The sequence below is a fragment of the Lithobates pipiens genome, unplaced genomic scaffold, assembly GCF_037356315.1.
Source record: "Lithobates pipiens isolate NorthernLeopardFrog02 unplaced genomic scaffold, aLitPip1_a1.2 Scaffold_19, whole genome shotgun sequence".
NCBI lineage: Eukaryota > Metazoa > Chordata > Amphibia > Anura > Ranidae > Lithobates > Lithobates pipiens.
This window is the reverse complement of record NW_027507764.1, coordinates 371579210-371604636: the sequence shown is the minus strand read 5'-3', so window position 1 is coordinate 371604636 and position 25427 is coordinate 371579210. Positions and strand designations below refer to the sequence as shown.

Genomic DNA, 25427 nt, shown 5'->3' with positions numbered 1-25427 from the left:
GTGTACACAATTCCAATGCATAAAAGTCCATGCATGCTCAGAATCAAGCATAAGAGCCACACTGGCTATTGAACTTAATTTTTCTCGGCTCGTCGTACGTGTTGTACGTCACCGCATTCTTGACATTCGGAATTTCCGACAACATTTGTGTGACCGTGTGTATGCAAGATAAGTTTGAGCCAACATCCGTCGGGAAAAAAATCCACGGTTTTATTGTCGGAATGTCAGATTGCGTGTATGAGGCATTAGAGTTGCTCTTGATCACTGCATACTCTGGAGGTAGTTTTGGTGGTCAGAATTACTTGATTTGTCGGTACAGGTCCGGAATCCTGGTTTGTGCTGCCAGTAGAGCCCGGGATGGGCAGGAGGCATCCAAGTTAACTATTTTCATTGGAGTTGCCAGTTAATTATTCAAGCCTATGGCTTGAAAGGGCAAGGTCCCCCGCCCCTTTTTTTGGTAAACGCGCTCGCTACCAGGTGTGTGGGAGCATCTTGGGCCATCAGGTGTCCGTGGCTCAGGATTTAAGGCCATTACATGGTCTTTTGTTCATACATTCACAGAATTTTACCAGATGAATATCAAAGCCATGGAGGATACTGCTTTGGCCACATGTTTTGGGCAGCAGGAGGAGTCCTTCTAAGGTGGCAATTTCTGTGATTGTGTCACCCTCCCCTCAAAGGCATTGCTTTAGGACATCCAATATAATCATTATTATGGTTGCTCTGTGTCCCATGATGTACAATAAATAAATTAGGATTTTTCCATCATACTTACCTGTAAAATCCTTTTCTTGGAGTACCTCACGTGATACAGAGGTCCCTCCCATCTTTTTTGGGATATTCATTGCTTTGCTACAAAACTGAGGTCCTTCCTGTGTAGGAGGGGTTATATAGAGATGGACTTCCTGTTTGACTATCTGCCAGTGTCCATCCACCAGTAGGTCACGAATAACCCATATAGTCATTATTATGGTTGCTCTGTGTCCTGTGATGTACTCCAAGAAAAGGATTTTACAGGTAAATATGACGGAAAAATCCTAAGTTCAGAGTGGAACTCGACTTTAATATTGATTATTCTTTACTTTCTCTATAAAATTATATGGGTAATCCACCATTCATATAAAACCCAGCATATCCTAAACCACCTCTTCTATGCTTCTTTATTTCATCTGTTTCCTACCTTTTTCTTATTTTTATTTTTTTTAACTATTCCCAATAAGTTTAATTGAATATTCATTAATGTTATTTTATATAACATATCTGTAATACCCTGTTTATGTATTATATCTTAATCTTCTTTATAAAAAATATTGTAACACACAACCTCATCTTAGTGCAGAGTTTGGCTGTTCCTTACCCAGTTTTAAGCCTTACACAGCTGCTTCTGTTTCAATGACTGTGTTTAACCTACATATGAAATTGATGATCATTAGCAGCTGCTTGGTATAATTAATCATACACCTAACTTTAATCCTACAAAACCCCTGAATTCATGCAAATGTGCAAAGTGTGCAAGTGTAAGAATGGATGCTGAATTGAAGCCAAAGGGTAGTCATACCAAACATTGATTTTATTTTAGATTTTTCTTCTGTTCTCAGTTTGCATTTTGTAAATTGATAAAAAAATAAACAATTAAATATATATATTTTTACTTTACAGCATTATTCCCTCCTGTCTAAAACCTTTACACAGTACTATACTCTGTATGTATATATATATATATACATTTTTTTTTCTTTACAGCATTTTTCACACCTGTTTAAAACGTTTGCACAGTAGGTGTGTGTGTGTGTGTGTGTGTGTGTGTGTGTGTATATATATATATATATATATATATATATATATATATATATATATATATATATATATATATATATATATATATATATATATATATATATATATATATAATTATTATGAGTTATCATGATTTAGCCATTGTAGACAGCAAACCAATATTAGAAGATAGAGTCCTCCCGATTATCAGGTATGTCTTATTGCAATGTGTTCCTCTCACCTATGTATGTGACAAATAAGTATGTCTGGTGTCTGATCTTCACTGGTTCCTTCTACCTTTGCAGTGCAAGTCATCTGTAAACCGAAGCAGGTCTTCCAGTATAAGTCTAACTGTTGAGAGTGCTTTAGAAAGCTTTGATTTCCTGAACACCTCTGACTTTGATGAGGATGATGTTGATGAGGATGGTGGCGGGATTTGTAACGGTGGAGGTGCAGATTCAGTTTTTTCAGAGACTGAGATGGAGAAGCAAAGGTATGTATTCCAAAGATCTTTTCAATGTTTTAGGCAACACCCAAATCCTGTTCCAAACAATATTCAAGGAAGACAAAGCCTTTAAAAATAAAGGTTCATAATGCCATGATAGATTGAACTGAATTTATTAAATCCAATCATTTTAATGACGTCTGGTACTGCTCCCAATTCCCAAAGTTGGGATTGTAAAGTGTAGCACCAAGGATGCTGGTATTGGCCTATTTATTTTTCTATGAACTCTATATTTAGTAGTATAGTTAAAGTACCTTTTAGCGTTTATGTACACAGTGGATATAACAAGTCTACACACCCCCTCAAACTCTTTATTAGAAAGAGAAATATAAGAACAGGCTATAGACGGTTCGAACCATGTATGGGCAACCTGAATTGATCGATCGATCAACGGGGGTACAACCAGCCTGCCAGGTTTACATGCAATTATGTTTAGCGGCTGGTATAGCCTAGCAGACTTTTTATATCCATTGTATATGATGCTCTCAGAAAAGCCCTATAGGTTTTAGTTCAAATCAGAGATTGGTGGGGATTTCCTACATGCCAGTTCCTTAGCATGTTGTACGGCTACTATATATTGTGTAAGCTTTGGAGGGAAAACACAATGTGTAATTTTCTCACGGCCTCACATTCACATTGCACTATTCAAATATGACTAAAAGCATATATAACTGGTGGTATTTTACTGACCGATGTTTGCCTGTCGTATATAACTCAACCCCTTAAGTACATAAGAACTCATTACAAGATGGCTATACAAACAAACTGATTGATTGTGTTGGACACCAGTGCAATATCGGACCCCATGCTGCTAGATATAAAACCGATCGTTTTAATATTGTCTTTTTCAAAAAAAAAGTCACTGCAATTTAAAAAAATCAATGCTATAAAAAGGGGAACTCCAGTTCTGTTAAAATAGAAATTAATATATATTAAAATTGCTATCCAGACTGTTTTGTAATATTTAAATATTTTTTAAATTTAATATAAAATTATAATTATTTGTATTACTCAGTCTGCAGAGGAGAGGGGCCCTTTCTGCTTTGTAGCTCTGCTGGTCACTTTTCTTTTTTTTTTTTTATTATCTTATGTATGTTGATATGGAGCTGAATAATTCTTTATCATGTACTTAAGCCATTCACATCAGTTTCTGCCCACCATAGTTGAACATACACATACTCAGGAGGTGTTGGGGAGGTCAATTAACTTAATTCTATTTCTACTTGCTTTTGGGTTGTAAAAAAAAAAGTCACTAAATCAAAGGAAGAACATGAAAACGTTTTCTAGATTGTGTCCTTTGTGGGAATTGGACCTAGGATTCCAGCGCTGCACAAAAGCGCATCTAGAAAAAAAAAAGTCCCTAAATATTTTTTTTTCCTCCTGGTCAAGATATCTACATGAAAGTAGATCTCCAGTAAATAGAATTGTAAAGAAGAGAGGGAAGTGTAATGTTTTCTGCCCTTTCTGAGATAGGCTCTCAGAAAACTATGCCCAGATCATAGTGGTCTGTTTTGACCCCTGCTAAATTTTATAAATGGAATCAATTTATGCAATAGAAGTCTATGGAGTCACCATTACAAGTGGCTAATTGTAGCCAGTATAAGAAGTGGAAAGCGCACAGACCTTTACCGCATTGACTTAACAGTATCACTCCATCCCAGGTAAGGTTTCCTGAGAGCCATATCTCAGAAATAACAGCATGGCGGTATGTGTTATTACATTTCCCTCCCGCTATCCATTTTAAAGTGGAACTTCATATCCTTTCCCAGGGAGATAGCCTTTAATCCGCAATTTTCTACAAACCACTTCCGTAAATAGTAAAAACATTTATACTATGATTGTTTTGCCGATCGTAAATTGGGTCTTTTTGCTTGCATAGTACAATCTTTTACGTTCACAATTGCCATATTACATACATATAAATATTTACACTCCTCTAGCCATGACAGTATTTGCCATGTAAACGTGACTCATTAATACTTAGGGTTTCCCTCCTCTCTGTGATTATGTTTGCTCTCTAACCCTTGAATTTCTTGTCTGAGCCTTTGATCTTAAAAAAAAAAAAAAAAAAAAAACGTGTTGGAGAGCTGGTGAAAAAGAGAAATATTGGAAAATGCCGAAGTTCACTTACAATGCATGTACAGGGAGCCAAAGAAATTGTCATCTCTGACTGCATCCTAAAACAAGCTTGTTTTCAGCAGTGCTTGGTTTTTTTTTTTTTTTTTTTTTTTTTTATCTGTATGGTTTTTAAGTATAGTTTTTAATAGAAATATTTATATGCTGCTTTTGATAGATTTTCTAGAGTCATTAGTGTGCTGGGATGTAAAGTCAATGCAATGTATTGTCATTATTCTGCATACGTTTTAATTGCTCTGTCTTACAGCTATAGAACTGAGCATCCAGAAGCCAGAGGGCACCTGAGCGAGGCACTCACGGAGGACACTGGAGTAGGCACCAGCGTTGCAAGCAGTCCCCTGCCCCTTACTACAGGAAATGAAAGCTTGGACATCACGTTGGTCAGGCATCTGCAGTACTGCTCTGAGCTCATTAAGGTGAGATAGGAGTCTGTTTAAAGTGGTTGTAATCGCATGGTCGGCTTCTGTTGGACCAGCTGCCGTACACAAGGGCCAATATTCCGCACGTGTGCACTAGGCTTTACATATATCCAGTGAAGTGATTGGCCTCAGGTGATACTCCAAAATGAAACAAATCCTCCTCCATAAGTTTTATCTGTCTATCCGCAGTCTTCTCTACAGCTGTTCAAAATGCTGAATTTTTAAAGTTTGAGAGTTTAGAAAAAGGGAATGAAGAGCAGAAGTTGCACTCTGCAAAGCACAGTGGAGGAGAGTTTTGAGAGCTGATTGGAGGGGAGAGACACCCCCCCCCCCCCTCCATACAGCTTACAAGAACAGAGCTGTAGGTCTAACTCTGCTGGAGCTCCCTCCCCTGTCGCCATTTATCTCTTGGTGTCAGGAAAACTTGTCAGAAGGGATACATGTTAGCAGCAGACAGAAATGACACTTAGTGCTCCTAATTGAGACAAGTACACACTATGGAGGGATATGCTTTGTTTATATCTCATGTCTGAGGTTTACAACCACTTTAATGATTATTTTGATGAAAGGCTCCTTTTTACCTCTTTTATATTATACAAGGTGTGTCTAAAATTTTGATGAATGGTCCGATATCTCAATGGCAACATGGGCCAGGTGCGTGCTCATGCACATGGCTATCCAGAGACAAGTCAAAAAGCGCTAATTAGCGTGGACTATGCATGACCGCCACTGTAAACCCGCTGTGGGCAGTCAAACGTAGTCAGTGTGAGAGGTAGGGTTACAGTGCAATGGAGCAATGAGTGAACATCAAGTTCTGCTACAAATTGGAGAAAACGGTGACAGACGCATGAAATGGTGATGCAAGTGTAGGGGATGGAAACTTTGAACAGAAAATGTTTTTTTACATTCAAATGCTTTTTGTGATAAGAAGGAAACGGCTGAGGATGAGCCACGTTTGTGTGGGCTGTCGACAAGCAGAACCCCAGACATGATCAAGCAAGTGCGACAAATGCTGGCACGAGATCAGCTACTGACTCTATGATTGACGGTGGAGGAATTGGGCATTAGCAAGAACACGGTGCGCACCATCGTCCGCAAATATTTGGGTAAGGGGAAGATCTGTTCCTGGTTTGCGCCACATAAGCTGACAGATAAACTAAAAGCAAAACCTATAGAAACCTCTGGAGATTTACCATGTGTGAACAGGATCCATCCTTTCTACGAACCATGGTCACAGGAGATGAGACCTGGTGCTACCAGTTCCATCTGGAATCCAAGCGACAATCAATGGAATGGCGTTCATGGTCTTCCCCATAACCCAAAAAGAGCCGCCTGCAAAAGTCCAAGGTCAGGGCAAGGTTTTGTGGACGTAGCGGAAATCCAAGAATGTGTGACAGCGGTTCTGCGATCGATTCCTAAAGAGGCCTTTGCTGACAGTTTCCAGAAGCTTTATGAACGTTTCCAAAAGTATGTTGTGAAGGATGGTGATTATTTTGAAGGCCAATAAAGGTAATTTGTTTGTATCTTCTGTTTTGTTTCTTTTCTGATACCATTCACCAAACTTTTTTGAACACACCTCGTATGAAGGACCACCTTAAAGGGTAAACTGTGACATTTTAGTTTTAGATGGTATATGTTGATACACCACACCACACTCTGGCTTGCATTTCTAAAGCTTAAAGGGCTGGCAACGAAGGACTTATGCCATAGTTTTAACCCTTTGCCACCTAAACTGTATTCTAATTTAAGCAGTATAGTTGAGCCACGAACCTGACTCTATTTCCCTATTAGACTGACTAGGCCAGGAGGTAGGCTTATGGCTCTTGTATTCTGTTTCAATTAAAATTTAGTTTAAGTAAAAGCACTGATAGGGCCATGATGGCTGCTGCAGCTCTCTGCAAGAGCTCTCAATATGGAAGCGATGCATTCTGTAGCACACCATAAATCTTCCCAGCACTACATTTTCAGTGTTGTCTCTGGAGCAATGATGGTTTTTTTTTTATATAAAAAAACATGAAAAAAAGTTAAAATAGTGAGATGTTGCCTGGGATGACCAACCAAATAAAAGATAAAAAAGCTGCGCTGAATAAATACTGTGAATACTGCAGTCTTTCCCTGGCTTTCGGAAGGCCTTTCTATCCTTACATGGGGAATGCGTGAATGGAGTATCTGGAAACATCTTGCTATCGTAGTACAGAGACCTGGGGCTGGGGAAAAAGCCACAGGCACATGTGATCTCCTTAACCACTTAAGCCCCGGACCATTTTGCTGGCTTAAGACCAGAGCACTTTTTGCAATTCGGCACTGCGTCGCTTTAACTGACAATTGCGCGGTCATGCAATGTGGCTCACAAACAAAATTGGCGTCCTTTTTTTTTCCACAAATGGAGCTTTCTTTTGGTGGTATTTTATCACCTCTGCGGTTTTTATTTTTTTGCGCTATAAACAAAAAATAACAATTTTGAAAAAAATGCATTATCTTTTACTTTTTGCTATAATAAATATCCCCAAAAAATATATAAAACATTTTTTTTTTTCCTCCGTTTAGGCGATATGTATTCTTCTACATATTTTAGGTAAAAAAAAAAAACGCAATAAGCGATTATTGATTGGTTGGCGCAAAAGTTATAGCCTTTACAAACTAGGGGATAGTTTTATGGCATTTTTATTAATAATTTTTACTAGTAATGGTGGCGATCACCGATTTTTATTGTGACTGCGACATTATGGTGGACACATCGGACATTTTTGACACATTGGGACCATTGCTGTACAAAGGCACTGATTCCTGTGTAAATGACACTGGCAGGGAAAGGGTTAACCAGGAGGGGGCAGTGTAGGGGTAAAGTGTGTACTAGGGGCGTGTTTATAACTGTGGGGGGTGTGGCTGTGAGTTACAGAACACTGATCTCTGCTCCAGTCACAGGGAGCAGAGATCAGTGTCACTTGTTGCTAGGCAGAACGGGGAGATGCCGATGTAAACAGTATCTAGCCGCGAGACGATCGCGGGTATCCCCGCGGCGATCGAGTCCATGGGACCCGGGGTTGGACTCACTGGGGTCCCGACTGGCACGCGCGCACGCCGCTGGTGGCGTGCAAGCGATGGCACAGGGGCAATTTTAAATGGCCGTACATGTACGCCAATTTGCCTGCCTGTGCCATTTTGCTGACGTACATCGTCGTGCATCGGTCGGGAAGCGGTTAAACGAGATCTAGCAAGCTGGTAAGCGGCAGTATTATCAGTGGTGGATGATCTTTACTGTTGTACCCTGTCACATCTTCTTGGGTGTCTTGTTTTTATGTCATCATGGAACAGAGGGTTGAGGAATCATCGTTTAAACTCTTACTTTGAACTTTATATTGTGTGGAATATCTGTTCAGCAATCCATCGGAGTCAATTGGACACAGAGAGAGCTCTTGTAGCCTTTTATTTTGTTTTTGTTTTGTTTTTGTATGCATGCTATATCAGCGTTGTGTTATCATATTGACTTAATATTGAGTCATATGGAGTATTCATCACCTCCATTATATCTGATGCACAGTTAATACTTATATGTCACAATAGTTATATCACAGTATTTATTCAGCACAGCTTTTTTATCTTTTATTCTGTTTATTGTGTGTGTCTCACATTAAGTTTCAACAGTTTTTTTCTCACATTTTTAATATCACTCTATGAGCGATATCAGGACGTTGCAGTAATATATTTTTACATTATTACCAACCAAATGCCAGGTTTAATTTTCCAGAAAATAAGATGAAATATGATTGGTCGCCACATCTCCGTATTTTTCTTCCTTTTCTACATTAAAAACCCCCTGGGTCTCAGTGAGTTAAATATGATGGAAATGACTTGATCAGTCAGCTATTATAATTTCACTTCCTTGCAACTGATAATTGTAAACTGTACTACAGAACAATAGTGTCAATGAATTGTTTAAAAAAACAGAAAAACGTTCACCAATGTCCTGGAAATTACTGATTTCAGCCTCCTACCTAAAAGTGACACCAAACAATATCCTTAAAAATTATCCATACACAATCACTACTTAATGGCCCTGTAATCTATTTTACAAATTATTACTGTGGTGTTCTGTCTGTCTGTAACATCCTTAGTGAGCACCCGGACCTCTCCTTTTCCCCTTTACTTCTATTTGTTTGGCACAAGCAGTGCATGTTAGTTGCTATCGTGTACACTATTCTATGCACATCATGCTATATTGCCAAAAGTACTTGTGGACAGCCTTCCCAGAAGAGGTGAAGCTGTTATAGCTGCAAAGTGTGGACCAATCAATATTGAACCCTACGGACTAAGATGACCTGATATTTCCAAGTGTTCTGTACATTGACAATCTTATCAACAATCATCTTCACCATAAACAAAAAAACTGTTGTGTTACATTTATCTTAAAAGTGCATAAAGTGGCTGCAGGCAGTTCTTTATTTTGTGTAAACAGATACAAATACTACCCTTATAAAGCCAAGGTCATCTCAAATAACTTCTACTCAGTCATGTTTCTGAGATTTGAACATATAAATTATGAATGTTGTTCTGCCCCATAGAAGAAAAAAAAAACATCATACACCCTTCCTTTTAAATTGTACTTATTTACTTTTTTTTGAATTAAAAACATTAAAACTCACTTTCTATGGATCTATTCACTCAATCACTAGAGTTGCAATACATTAATAAACTGCTGCATAAGTTCTAAACTCTATTCAAAGTACATATTCCCAACTTTAATAAGTACCTTCTATTGCTTGCACACTGCAAACATCTCCACATTCCTTATTCTTATTTGCTATGATCTGACTTTCTGTTGGAGTCCAGCTATGTCCTTTCTCCATGGTCCCACTGTATGTAAGAGCATAGCCACCTTCTCTCTCCTGTTCACTCCCAAGATGGACTGGGAGATGCACTATATTGGCAAAAGTATTGGGGCACCTGCGTTTACATGCACATGAACTTTAACAGCATACCAGTCTTAGTCCGTAGGGTTCAATATTGAGTTGGCTCACCCTTTGCAGCTATAACAGCTTCAAATCACAGTCTCCGCTCTTATTCATCCCAAAGGTGTTCTATCGGGTTGAGGACATGACTGTATGCAGGCCAGTCAAGTTCCTCCACCCCAAACTCACTCATGCCTGTCTTTATGAACCTTGTTTGTGCACAGTCATGTTGGAACAGGAAGGGACCATCCCCAAACTGTACCCAAAAAGTTGGGAGCATGAAATTATCCAAAATGTCTTGGTGTGCTGATGCCTTAAGAGTTCCCTTCACTGGAACTAAGGGGCCAAGCCCAACCCCTGAAAAACTACCCCACACCATAATCCCCCCTCCACCAAATGATTTGGACCAGTGCACAAAGCAAGGTCCATAAAGACATGGATGAGTGAGTTTGGGGTGGAGGAACTTGACTGGCCTGCTCTTGACCCCAACCCAATAAAACACCTTTGGAATGAATTTGAGCGGAGACTGAGAACCAGGCCTGCTCATCCAACATCGGTGCCTGACCTTACAAATGCGCTTCTGGAAAAATGGTCAAACTTTTCCATAGACACACTCCTAAACCTTGTAGGCAGCCTTCCCAGAAGAGTTGAAGCTGTTATAGCTGCAAAGGGTGTGCCAACTCAATATTGGACCCTACAGACTAAGACTGGGATGCCATTAAAGTTCAAGTGCGTGCAAAGGCAGGCGTCCCAATACTTTTGCCAATATAGTGCATCTCACAGTCCATCTTGGGAGTGAACAGGAGAAGGTGGCTATGCTCTTACATACAGTGTGACCATGGAGAAAGAACATAGCCACACTCCAACAGAAAGTCAGATCATAGCAAAAAAAAATAAGGAATGTGGAGATTTTTGCAGTGTGCAAGCAATAGAAGGTACTTTTTAACATTAGGAATATGTACTTTGAATAGAGTTTAGAACTTATGCAGCAGTTTATTAATGTATTAAAGCTCTAGTGATTGAGTGAATGGGTCCATAGAAAGTGAGTTTTAAAGTTTTTAGTTTAAATAAAGTAAATAGTAGTAGTAATATGATTTTTTTTTCTATGGGGCAGAACAACATTCATCATTTATATGTTCAAATCTCAGAAACATGACTGAGTAGAAGTTATTTGAGATGACCTTGGCTTTATAAGGGTAGTATTTGTATCTGTTTACCCAAAATAAAGAACTGCCTGCAGCCACTTCAAGTACTTTTGAGATATATGTAGCACAACAGTCTGTTTACGGTGAAGATGAGTGTTGATAAGATTGTCAATGTACAGCACATGTGGAAATATCAGGTCATCTAACTTGGCTCTGGGGTTGGGCCATCCAAACTAATAAAACTCAAATACAAAATAACAGTGAGCGCTCAGAGTTTAGAGCAGCTGGCACATAAATAAGTGACCAATTAGAGCTGCACGATTCTGGCCAAAATAAGAATCACAATTTTTTTGCTTAGAATAAAAAGACCACGGTTCTCGCGACGTAAAATCAACATTATACAAAAAAAAATTGGGCTGACTTTACTGTGTTTTTTTTGTTTTGTTTTTTTATTAATTAAAGCAATTATTTTAAAAAAAATGCATTTGAAAGACTGCTGCGCAAATACAGTCTGACATAAAATATTGCAACAACCACCATTTTATTCTCTAGGGTGTGTGCTAAAACAAAAAAATATAATGTTTGGGGGTTCTAAGTAATTTTCTAGCCCAAAAAAAAAAATATTTTAACTTGAAACCAACAAATGTCAGAAAAAGTGTTGAATTGATTAAACTTTTTTTCACTTACACAGGAAGTTTATTCCATTGACAAATTGTTACAATGTTTATACTTAAGTTCAACTGATAAAGAATATTTAGATTTTTGGCAGACTGCCTGTTTTTTCTCTTACTTTGTTTTGAAGGCTGTGGCTTCAGAAGAGCAGAGAGAATTCTTTGCATAGAAAGAATTGTGAAACGCTTTAGTCAAGATCGCGATAAAGATTCTTGACGATTAATTGTGCAACTCTATGACCAACCTAATAAAGCATATCAAAAACAGTGCAGCACATAAAATAAAGTGCATTCAAAATTCATGCATTTTTCAAAATTCATACAATCAGAGGTATGTAGCACCCTTGTCCTAAAACAAGGCTACAGGTAAATTTAGCTGTGCTGGGTGGTAGCTAGCTTGGCTAATTTTTAGGTTTTATGGATTTAATGGGTTTCCTCCTAATCCTGCTTCAGCTGTGGCTTCTCCCTTTTGTCAGTAGGTGGCACTGTCACCTCTGGCATTAGTATGATGAGCTACAGTAAAGTCAGATGATCTAGGTTTGGGTGGTCTAGGTAGTTGAGTGAGAAACAGCTGCTGGCTGCTGGCTGGCTGCTGGTCAGATTTTATTCTGAAAGTCGCACAGTACACACTTTAGGAAGCAGACCCTTGTAGAAACCACACGTGTGGAACTATCTAGGAACTTGCTGCAGCCTATTACATAGAACAAAATTAGGAGTTCATTCATTGCTTTCACTTGTTGCCTGGAATGTTGAATATGAAACGGCATGTCTACTATACTGATCCCGTTTTTTTTTTTTGTGGATGTGTTTTATTATAGCAAATAATTATATCAAGTCAAGTTCTATTTGTTCTAAGAGACCTGAAAAAGAAATTAGGCAAGCAATGCCAAGTCATCAAGAGACTTTCCGACATCAGTAGAGAGAATATGGACAACACAAATTCAGTTGTAGAAGGTAAGTTATGGCTGACAGGTCATTGAAGGCCGTGACTGATGGACACCGAGCGGAGACTATTACTGTTTTCAAGAGCTGCACAGAGCAGACTAGTTTATTACATGTCTGGAAAAAAGCCCATAAAATGCAAGTGTTATAAACTGAAATGACCTCTGTTCCACACCGAAGCTTGTGAATGTCACTTCTCAGTTTAATGACATTACTAATAATAGTAGTGGAAGGTGGTGGCTTCTCGTGCAGTGACCTCAGTAATCTTATAGCAAGCAATGTAAAGCTGATCTAAAAACAAGCAACTTAAAAAAAGCTTTTGGTGTAGGAGGCATTAGAAATGATCACGGTGGAGGTATAGGCTTTTTCTTTGAGGAGAACCAACTTTTGGTAGTATTTTAAAACATAATTAACTTAAAAATGGATTAACATTTTTTTTTCCCTATAAATATGTATAATAGTAATACCATAGCTCTCAACTGTCCCTGATTTCGAGGGACTGTCCCTGATTTGGAGCAATGTCCCTCTTTCTCCCTCTTTCCCCCTCATTTGTCCCTCATTTTGGTCTGATCCTCATAGTTGTATATAAAATGCACTTTTTATCTTTCAAAAAGTGTTTCCCAGTGCTAAACTTTCCATCCAATTTCTAAATTGCTGCATTTGTACATTTTTAAAGTCAATATAAAGGAATAGTAGTGGTAAAAAAGGAAATCTCTTGTGGATTTAATTAATTAACCTTTTTTTTGGTTAATTCTCCTTTAAGGGGGTGTGGCAGAGGTCGTGTCCTATGCCTACATACGTTTGCTGGTAGGTGTCCCTCATTCCCATCTCAAAATGTTGGGAGGTATGGAATTGTATAGACCAGCGTTGGTGAACCTTGGCACCCCAGATGTTTTGGAACTACATTTCCCATGATGCTCTTGTACTCTGAAGTGTAGTTGAGCATCATGGGAAATGTAGTTTCAAAACATCTGGAGTACCAAGGTTCTCCATCACTGACATAGACAAAGACATTAAAGATTGTCTCTTATCGTGGATTCGGCAGCATAATTCTCTTCTGACTGAAAGTCCACCCATTCTCATCTTTACTGCTCCTATTACATCAAGCATCTCCAAGTTAAATTAAACTGTGTGATAAATTATGTGGAATAAATCTTCAAGGTTCCCCACAACTCAAAAACAAACATTTTAATATATTGCAGATTACTGGTCCTTAGATGCAGTGGCTGCAATTTATTTATTTTTCACTTTATTTTCATTTAGTGATCCTGGCAGTAACACTATCTATCCTAGGTTGACAACACTCACATAGTTACACTCTATATTCATAGCAGCAGCATTATCACCCTAGAACTGGAAGGGTGTTGGGACTACAGAATACCTACCCTCTCTGTATCTTCATAACATAGAGCAGCCTTTCGCAACCAGGGTACTGTGGCATCCTTCTTGATAAAGGCATTCGGATCAGACCGAGCTCCTGCCCCTCCATCCAACTGTACAACGGCACACTGGGGACTCAATCAGGACAGTGAATGCAGAGCAGAGGGAGGAGGAGGCATCTTCCTCAGTCCTAACCTCTCCACCTCCCCCTACAGTCCAGTACCCGGCAGTGCTAGCACAGGTACAGTACTGCAGTTTTAAAAAAAAGGCTGTGTGTATGTATGTATGTGAGTGTGTACCGTATTTTTCGGACGATAAGGCGCACCGGATTATAAGGCGCACTAGCAACGACCGGCTAATATAATGGATATTTCCATATATAAGGCGCATCGGACTATAAGGCGCACTGGATTATAAGGCGCATTTAATGAAACACAACTCGGATGCGGTACTGTAAGTCAAATTTTATTCAACTCTTTAGCAATAACCATAAAATGGTCTATAACAATAACTCTTAACACTGTTCAATTAAATACAAAACCAGACAATTATTTTTTCACTTTATTCTTCAATAACTATTAACACTGTTCAGTTACCGGTGAATACCGTACAAAACCAGACACTCACTTTTTCACTTTATTCTTCTCCCGCAAATCCATCAAATTCTTCATCTTCAGTGTCTGAGTTTAACAATTGGGCGATTTCGGCATCAAGCACGCCCGTATCCCTCTCATCATTCTCATCAGTATCCGAGTCAGGCTCGTTGCTGTCATCGGTACCGGTACTTAGCTGTTCAGTGATAATTCCGGACTTCTTGAAAGCTCGGATTACACTGGTGACTGATACCTTCGCCCAGGCATCCACGATCCACTGGCAGATAGTGGCGTAACTCGCCCGGCGTTGCCTCCCTGTGTTGGTGAATGTGTGTTCGCCTTCTGTCATCCAATGCTCCCACGCAGCTCGCAGTTTAACTTTAAACGACCTGTTGACACCTATATCTAGTGGCTGCAGTTCTTTGGTTAATCCACCTGGAATGATGGCAAGCACCGAATTAGTTTTCTTCACTTGGGCTTTGACAGTATCTGTCAGATGGGCGCGCATGGAGTCACAGACCAATAGGGATGGAGATTCGTGGAAAAAGCCGCCCGGTCTCTTGACGTAAACCTCTCTCAGCCACTCACTCATCTTCTCCTCGTCCATCCAGCCCTTCGGGTTAGCCTTGATGATGATGCCAACCGGAAACTTTTCTTTTGGCAGAGTCTTCCTCTTGAAAATTACCATGGGTGGTAGTTTCTGGCCATTAGCCTGGCAACCGAGAACTACAGTGAAGGATGACTTTTCGTTTCCTGTAGTGCGTATAGATACCGTACTGGTCCCTGTTCTCTCGACAGTACGGTTTACAGGGATATCAAAGGTAAGGGGGACCTCGTCCATGTTGGTGATGTGCTCTGGTCGGATTTTCTGTTCATTGATCTTGTTCTTGCAGTAGGTATGGAAAATGGCCAGCTTTTCTTCGTAATCCTTTGGCAGTTGCTGTGACATAGTGGTTCTTGTGCGGATAGAGAGATTCCGCCTTTTCATGAAACGGAAGCACCAAGAGGGACCTCCTCGAAAGTCGTTGATCTCCATGTCGCGTGCGATCGCTGTTGCTTTGAGTCGAATAGAGACAGTAGAGACGCTTCTACCTGCGGTTCTCTGTTCAATAACCCACTGTTCAATTTTGTCCTCCAACCGTGGCCATCTTGCTTTGTTTCCTCGGAAACTCAGTTTGGTCTTCTTTACCTGGCGCAGGGCATCTTCTTGCTTCCTCCACTTTCGTACCATTGATTCATTAATGTTGAATTCTCTCGCAGCTACTCTATTTCCATGCTCTACTGCATGACTGATAGCCTTCAGTTTGAAATCCGCTTCGTAAGCATGTCTCTTAACAGGAGCCATTTTTGGGGCAGCGGGTATACCGTAGAAAATGAACGAATGAATGCGCACACCTCCTGACTAAGATGGCCGTAATGCTCACGAAGCTGCACTGCTTGGATTGGGCATTACGGCCATCTTAGTCAGGAGGTGTGCGCATTCATTCGTTCATTTTCTACGGTATACCCGCTGCCCCAAAAATGGCTCCTGTTAAGAGACATGCTTACGAAGCGGATTTCAAACTCATCGCTATCAGTCACGCAGTAGAACAACCTGAGAGAGGTTTACGGTACGTCAGTTTACGGTAAGAGACCGGGTGGCTTTTTCCACGAAGGTCATATATAAGGCGCACGGTCGATTTTATGAGAAAATTTAGGCTTTTACGTGCGCCTTATAGTCCGAAAAATACGGTATGTATGTTAGTGCATGTATGTGTTTGTATGCATGTATGTGAGTGTGTTAGTGCAAGTATGTATGTACATTACTCTTAATCTTGACCCCTAATCCTGTATGAACGGAACTGCTTTTTTAGGGCTTGTTCGTAATAGTGGCAGGGGCTGCCTCGCCTCTGAAAAGCGATTCATGATCAGATTTATTTTCAGATGTATTTGGCATGTGGTGAAGAGGTGATATGTTGCCTTCTCACCGCCGGTTTTAACCCCCTAAATGCAAGATCATTTTGTCGCAACTGTTTGCAATGCAAGCGGTTGCAACGCGGCTCCATTCACCTGGACGACTGCCTGCAGTAGCATGTGTACAGCACTTATTAAAAAAAAAAAAGAAAAAGCTGCGCAAATTAATTAAAATAGAAAAAAATGTGAACAATATGTGTAAAGTGATAGGATAAAGTGTATTACAACTTACAACCCACCACTAATAAACCCCAAATCAATAATAGGTAATAAATAACAAATAACAAATCCACAAAAAATTATGAATACATATTAAGGAACAGTCCAGTGAAGTGAATGAAGGTAAATTAATTCTTCTGTGTAGCCAAAAACCACCAATATTTGTGAACCTCCACCACACACAATTGCGCGCTTACCAGAGGGCAAGCAATATCGAGCCCGTAATCTAGACCAGCATCCGGATATCAGACCAACAGCAGTAGCAAATCACTATGGGTACACCGAAGACAAGCCAGGAAATCTAAACTCCGCAAGCTAACCAACAGGCAACGATTCCTTGCCTATTAAAAAAAAAAAAAAAAGCAACCTGAATGTTGCCTGTTGGTTTGCTTGCTGAGTTCTACTAATCATAACCCAGGGTTGTTTCTAGCAAAGAAAACACACAGTCCAATTCACTTATGCTTCCTGCTGATTTTATTAAAGTGACATAGAAGCTACATAGAAATAGATCATTGTGGGTTTCTTTGATGCATTGGTTACATTTGCAGTTGTAAGTTGGATGGATGTGTTCAGTGGCGACTGGTGCTGGAGGATTTTGGGGACCGCATTCACCCTACGGCCAAGCCCTCCAGCTGTCACGGCTCCCCTGGTACCCGCGTCGCCACTTCTGTCTTTCCCGGTTTTCTTTGCGGGTTCTGGGTCTTCCTGTCCTGATTGGCCGGAAACCAAATCTTTGGTATCACAAGGTGGGAGGTCTATGTGCCCCGAGGTCAATATGAAATTGGCCAGTTGGGGCCTCGGGATGTGGTCACATGCCTGTGAGGGGGTGACGGACCTGGTAAAGACCTGTTGGTCTGGCGCCTTTTCGCCCCTTGTGGACCAGTCGCCACTGGATGTGTTTGAAGTTGGCACAAAATTGCCTGGTGTATGGCCAGTGTTCAAAGGGTCTCAGGACAGTTGTATACCGTTAACTGGTTTTCCTAACCCTCTGTTGTATTTTGTATTCTGACTTACTGCATTAGAGCTGGTACAAATAAAATTTGGTAGGTATGGGCCATGTTCTATTTAGAATCATCTGTTTAATGCAGTTTTTCTTTTTTCCCTCTCTAAGTTATCTCTGGATTTCATGATATGCCGTCACTATTATCTTTTTGGATGAAATGCTCTGCACCTACACATCTGTATCACACCACTGCTGAGAAAATGATGAAACAACTGCATGAAACATTCAGCCAAACAGTGAATGTAGAGAGCCCAGGACTTGCTGAAAAAGGTACATGCATGGGGACATTCCTTACCTGGTTATGAAGTCATGTATAAGTTAATCTCTCGCACATAAACAAAAAAAAACACCTTTATATATGTAATTTCTCTGGGGCTTCATGTATGTTGCATCCTTCAAAAATATACTACCGTATTTTTCGCTCCATAAAACGCACCTGACCATAAGACACACCTAGGTTTTAGAGGAGGAAAGCAAGAAAAAAAATATTCTGAACCAAATGTTGTCAATGTGGTGAACTTACATAGGATCTGCCAACTCAGTGAGGCAGTCTCTAGCCACAAGTCCCAGTGGCTGTGTTACAATGCCTGTCCTCAAATGGATAGTTCCTGAATGTGTCTCTATGCCATTCACTGTCATTGTTGTAAGTGGTGTTGCGGTAGACCCAGAGACAGAGTGGATGGATAGGGTGGGGGAGCCATGTGCCATCTCAGAGATAGATGTGGTAAATCAGGGTCTGTTGCGGATCTCCCCACGGTGACACCGTGCAGGGGTGGTGACTCGCGATTACATCACTTGCTGCGCTGGAGGACAGACCAAATACCGATGGAGTGGTTGGAGAGGAGGCCTGCTCAATATTCACTCCATAAGACGCACAGACATTTGCCCCCATTTTTTTTTGGGGGGGGGGGGGGAGTGCGTCTTATGGAGCGAAAAATACAGTATTCCATACCAGTAATGAAGAGGAACTGGAAAACTGATGCATTAAGAAAACCAATTAGTCAATACAAAACCAGTCCTAGAAAATTCACAATATCAAGAAACTTCATATAGCAACCCGTTAAAACATGATAGATCTGTAACTTAAAACTTTACACTGGGGTACACCCATATTCAAGTCATGCATACTGTATATGATTAAACACATATAGGACAACATTGGCTGATAATCATCTCTCAAGCCCGAGGCCTCTGTTGATTTCTGAAGTCTTCTAATGTAACCTGCACTAATGAGTATGTGTCAGAATCTAATTTCAGCAAAGAGGTGAGTGTACAAAGCCATGTGGTTAATAGAGCTGGCAAATAGCAACCCACTTCTGTGTGGTATGTTCCATACAAAACACAAGACTGGGTTACAAAGTGTGTCATAGTTAATTCTTCCATACTCAGGAGACACTTTCCCTCCATTTGTGGTCACTTGGTCACTCTGGATTTTTATGCCATCTCAGCATAATACAATATTATTCATCAAATCTTGTTCTATCAGAACGTGCACATTCAACTCCCACTAATATATCATCACAGCATCACATATACGGTAGATCACAGTTACAGATATAGATACGTATTTGCTTCTCAGCAGTATACTATATATACATAGTTCATCTAATTACTCATCTGATCATCCCAAAAAGCTTACTGTGTGTACTTCATGAGGTTTGTAATTCTGGCTTTACCACATACTGTTGGGCACATACAGTAGTTTAAAAGAATTCCAAGCTTTGCGTCACATTAAGCCTTTCGGGGATTTCTCGCGGCTGCAAATCGTATGGGAAAAGTCTCAAATCCTCCCTTTAGACATGGCCCCCCCCCCCTGCTGAGCAAGCCTCTTTCCCACTGGTAAGAGCTAGTCAGATTAAATACCTGGGTATCCCAATCTCCTGATATCTGGAAGATTATGTTAGGCTTAACTTGGAACCTCTTTACTTGACACTTAAGTCTAAAACACAGACATGATCCCGTCTTCCTCTTGGAGTTATGGGGCACATAACTCCATATCTTTAAGTCCATGGAATCTATACTCAATACTTTTATATGGGGTACCTCCTGGCATAAACTGTCATGGCGAGCCTTAAAAAGTCCCATGAATTTGGGTGGTACAGCTCTTCCGGACCCCAATCTGTATTATTTAACTTCCAATTATCCCATTTTTTTTTCACTTTGACAAGAGTAAGTAGCATTCTATCACTGTAGTATGTTTCAACACTTCCTGTCCAGTTATTCACCTCTTCCCGATTGAGTGAGATACGTGACCCTATAAAACAGAAAGGCCATAGGGGAATGATATATCACCATTGTAAAGTTGGGAATTAGCTACGTGTAAAGCAAATGCTCCTTTTCATGTCCACACACCCCTTTGGGGTAATCCTCATCTGCCTGAACTACTTAGGGTGCCTAACTATGGGTTTGTGGGTTGGTAGAGGGGTCATATACGTCTTTCATGTTCTTTCCAATAGAGGTTTTAAATAATTTCAAGATCTCAAGAGTTTGAATTACCCAACTGTTTTTCCATTATCTTCAGCTCCGCCACGCTTTACACACCCAATTTTGGGACTCCATCCCCAATCTTGATTCCCTATTCCCATTTGATGTACTTACAGGTTCAGACTCTCAAAAAATGAACTTCTACTTTTTATACTTACCTCCTACACCCGGCAGCCACTAACTTAGCCTATCAATTGAAAACCTGTTGGGTGGGGGAGCTGGACGATGAAGACTGGGATGAGGTATTAGAATCCTGTATGCTAGTCTCCCCTAAACTTTCTGACCCCTTAACCACTTGTATATCTTGCATATAACCTTATTCGTCTATCTTGGTACCAGGCACAGTATAGTTTTCTGTGCCTCAGATGAGAGACCAGCTTAACTTGTTATTACCTAATATGGTCTTGTCTTGCTATTCAAGGCTACTGGACACAAGTGTTAGGTTCCTTCATGATCAAATGGGCTTTCCACTAACCCTCTGCCCTAAACAATGCCTTTTGGGCCTCCTTCCTAATCCAAATAATGACCAACATCTTCATATTTTCCTGCAAGAAATGCTTTTTATAGCCAGATTGTTGATTGCAAGGGTTTGGCTCAGGACATCACCACCGACCATCCAGAATTGAGTGGCAGACGTTAACACCACGTTGCCAAACAAAAAAGTCTTATATATTCATAGAGGGTGCCCGGCTAAATATCATAAAATCTGGGATAAATGGTTGGAGCATACCTCTACATGCACAAATTATGTTTTGCATATACTTAATTTTGCACTACTGTGAGCCACAAGCTTTCCATCAATAGGTATTAATAGGTATTATGGATGACTGTCTATATGTTACTGTAATACTGCATTGTTTAGCTATAGGTACTACATGCCCTGTTACTTTTTATTTTGCTTTGCATCAAAACATCACAATTTTTTTTCTTTTTTGTTGTATAAGTTCTATGTGGATATATGTAAATCGACTCTCCTATTTATGTTTTTTGTCATGGTGCTTACCGCACTGTTCTTATTTCTCTTTCTAATAAAAGAAAGTATTCCAAAGACCACATGGCACATTATCGAACACATGTGGGGGATCCCAGCATTGCTGGGTGCACCAACACTGAATGTGCAAGTTCCGATACAGGAATTTCTTTAATAACATGGGAATGTGCTGAGATGGAACATAACCCCAGAAGGATGGACAAGTGATGACAAACGGAGGGAATATCCTATCCCCTCTATATGGAAGAAGGAAATGTAATACTTTGTTACCCCTACTTGAGTTTGTTTGGAACATACCCCACAGTAGTTATTTGCCAGCTCTGTTAACCATATGGCTTTGCATATTTACCTCTTTGCTGGAATTGGAACTGCAGTTATATCCTAACACATATTTATAAGTCCATTTACATTAGGAGACTTCCTGTAACCTGGGAGTTGGGGGATGATTATCAGTCTATGTTGACCTTTATAACAAGTTGGATGTTGCCTGGTTTGTTTCCTATAAGTTTAATTATATACAGCATGCATGACAATGGTTAAAACCATGTATGTGCAGGCTGAATGTGCCAAGTTGATAGATCGATCAACCGGGGTACAACCAGCCTGCTGGATTTTACATACGATTGTTTAGCGGCTGGTGTAGCTACTAGCAAAAATCACTGTCTTCTCATGGCGGGGATGGGAGAATACAATGGCCCAGCAGGAGAGGTTCCTCTGCCAACACTGTCTGTGTTAATGAGAGAATCAAGCTAATTTCTTTCACACAACCAGTTGGTTGATCTGGCTAGCTGTATCTATTACAAAAGGTTTTTTTATTTTTTTTATTTTGGCAAATAAATTATAAAGACTTCTTTATTACTTGCTTTAACTGAAGAAAATAACCAACCTAATTCTATGTGAGTTGCATATTCACAATATATTCTTTTTATTGCCTTCTTCAAACATCCAATTGTGCAGCTTTTCTGACTTTTTCTCCTTAAATTTGATAGTCATTCTTACTGCCATATGCCTCGTATAACCTAATGGCTTGTGGTTATGTGTTTACAGATGTGGGGAGGGGGTTATGAACCAAAGATAAAATGTCTTAAAAGCCTGGTTATATGCACTGTATGAAGGGATAAGTATAGATGGATTCAGCTGTGTGGTTAGCATGTTGTGGATGTTCATACGGTGAAAGCATAATGAATCACATTTACCTGACCTATATATTGTACACCAGGGATTTTTTTATTTTTCTCAGAGAATAGGTGCAGGAGCACAGCCAAACACCTCCCCCATTCCTTCCCTGTTGAACATTTTGCAACAGTGGGAGGATCTTAAAGGGGCATTGTTAAACACCAGGAATGCAGAATTTGGAAATGTAATGCGTACAGAGTGCTGAGCTTAGGAGAGCACTATTTGCAGAGTTCAGGAGTGCACTACATGCACAGTGCACTGCATACAGAGTGCAGAGCTCGGAAGTGCACTGGGTACAGAGCTTAGTAGAGTGCTATGTACAGAGTGCAGAGCTTAGGAGAGCGCTATGTACAGAGTGCAGAGCATAGGAGAGCGCTATGTACAGAGTGCAGAGCATAGGAGAGCGCTATGTACAGAGTGCAGAGCATAGGAGAGCGCTATGTACAGAGTGCAGAGCATAGGAGAGCGCTATGTACAGAGTGCAGAGCATAGGAGAGCGCTATGTACAGAGTGCAGAGCATAGGAGAGCGCTATGTACAGAGTGCAGAGCATAGGAGAGCGCTATGTACAGAGTGCAGAGCATAGGAGAGCGCTATGTACAGAGTGCCGAGCTTAGGAGAGCGATCTGTACAGAGTGCAGAGCTCAGCGGGGCGATCTGTACAGAGTGCAGAGCTCAGCGGGGCGATCTGTACAGAGTGCAGAGCTCAGCGGGGCGATCTGTACAGAGTGCAGAGCTCAGCGGGGCGATCTGTACAGAGTGCAGAGCTCAGCGGGGCGATCTGTACAGAGTGCGGAGCTCAGCGGGGCGATCTGTACAGAGTGCGGAGCTCAGCGGGGCGCTATGTACAGAGTGCAGAGCTCAGCGGGGCGCTATGTACAGAGTGCAGAGCTCAGCGGGGCGCTATGTACAGAGTGCAGAGCTCAGGAGAGCGCTATGTACAGAGTGCAGAGCTCAGGAGAGCGCTATGTACAGAGTGCAGAGCTCAGGAGTGCACTGCATACAGAGTGCAGGGTTCAGGAGTGCACTGCATGCAGAGCTTAGGAGAGCACTATGTACAGAGTGCAGGGTTCAGGAGTGCATATCTCACTGGCCCCATTACAGCCAAAAATGACACCCACTCCCCCCCCCCCCAAATTGCACCCTTCTTCCTCCCAAACCCAGCACAGAGCTCTCCTCCCTCCCACAAATTACCCCCCCCCCCCCCTCTTCCCATCTAGAAAGTACCAGAGATGGGGGCTGCTGCAGAAGAGCAGCTACAACTTGCAGCAAGAGAGTGTCAGCTGGAGATGAGAGCTTCAGCATGAGCCAATGCTGCCAGACTAGCGTGGCTGTGTAAACCCCCGGCTTTTTCTGCTGTCATAGGAATGTACTGGGCAGGAAGGGTTATGTGCAGCTGCCGGGAGGGGTGCTCTGTCACATGTAAACACAAAAGCCTTCATTTTGCCACATTCTAAATGAAAAAAGGCCCTGGTGTACACGAATGATATTCAGAATGTAAAAGACCGCATACTGCGTTCAGATATCTGACAGTCATGAAGATTGAGTTGTGTGATTCACAGAAATTTTACCACACATCGAACACAGATGGCATCATACATTTAACATGTTTAGGTATAGATATCTACTAAGAAATCCCTTCATTACCCATACCTGTTATTGTAACATCTGTATATTTTAGGCTATTCTTGAATTCAGTGGCTAGTACAAAAAGACCTCCAACAGCCCTGATTAATCTGTTTTAGGTATTTTTGTAATGTGTATCCACCCTTTTGGCAAAGTGTATATTTTTTTTACCATTCACAAACTTTTTCACGTTTCTTTAGTTTTCAGGAAGTTGATTGCTCAAAATCTAGACAAAGCAGAGAACATGTTGCCAGCGAATTTGTCCACAGAAATCATTACGGTTTTCCAGTATTATGATTTCTTCAGCAGCCATAATATTTCTGACCTCAAAAGCTATTTAATTCATCTTTCTAAGGAAGGTATGCTCTACATGTTTTATGTTTTTGTAATGTCTCTTTTAGAGGCGTAACTAGAACCTTCAGGGCCCCGGTGCAAGAAAATATAAAGGGCCCCCCATGGCGGCGGAACGCCAAGACCCAGTCGCAAGTGCGACCATGGTAGTTCCGCCACTGGTGCCAGTATTTTTTTGTTGTTGTTGTTTTGTTTTTTTTATTTTGTTTTTTACCAAAGTATTTCATTTATTTTACAATTTTTTTATTTTTGTATTATTTTTTAGAATTTTTTTGTAGCCCGTTTGGGCTTTAGTGAAATATAAGGGGTGTAACTAGACCTCTGATGTTTCACCTTTGAGACATAGAAAGGATATTGTGGACACAGCTCTCAATCTCCTCCTCTGTAGCCTCAGCTGCACAGAATGAATGAACAGGAATAGCTCTGTACAGAGCTTCCCAACCATTCACAAATTCAAGCACAGTAAACACAGTTTACTATGCCTCAGTTATGACTGGACAGAGTCATTGATTTCTTGCCTTCGTTAAGACAAGAAAGGAGCCTTGTCTTAATGAAGGCAAGAAATAATTACACATTTACTGGCCCCTTTCCTGCTCTCCATCCTTACAGATCCCTTGCAGCAGCTGGCAGGAGAGGGGGGGGGGGCTAGCATGCAGGGGACGAGGGGGCAGATAGTACACAGGAGCTTGGGGCACCAGAAGGTGGATAGGAGGGGTGTTATGTAGAGGAACCAATCGCCTCCAAAATGGACGGGATCGTTCCTCTATATGCTGCCCCTCCTATCCAGGTGTATAAGGGGCTGCTTGGGACCCCTGGGGCATAGGCCTAGGTCTCAATCGTGAGCCTGTATTGACACCCTCGGCCTCTCTAAATTAATGGAATGGTTCTAATATAATTGCCTTTTTATTACATATTAGATGTATTTTAACCTTCTAGAAAATACCTGCTTTCGTAGATGCTTTTGTAGATGCCTGGATATTTTGTTTAAGAGAATCCCCACTTAAAATATAAATCACTTTATTTCTGGTGTCTCCTCCATAGGGCAACATAACAGGAATTACTGAAACTGGGAGTTTCACTTTAATTTGCTTCTGAATCTGCTGGTGAAA

The 25427-nt window shown here is 40.8% G+C and overlaps 1 protein-coding gene across 3 annotated transcripts in view; it reads left to right on the top strand.

Moving 5' to 3' along the window:
* The window catches only part of RIPOR2 (RHO family interacting cell polarization regulator 2), a 212610-nt gene that overhangs the window by 157210 nt on the left and 29973 nt on the right, over positions 1-25427 (top strand). For all 3 annotated transcript variants that reach the window (XM_077492291.1, XM_077492289.1, XM_077492290.1), the window contains 5 exons: positions 2082-2269; positions 4665-4833; positions 12420-12555; positions 17800-17961; positions 24168-24326. In XM_077492291.1, the coding sequence (XP_077348417.1) occupies positions 2082-2269; positions 4665-4833; positions 12420-12555; positions 17800-17961; positions 24168-24326 (814 nt within the window). The remainder of the gene's footprint in view (positions 1-2081; positions 2270-4664; positions 4834-12419; positions 12556-17799; positions 17962-24167; positions 24327-25427) is intronic.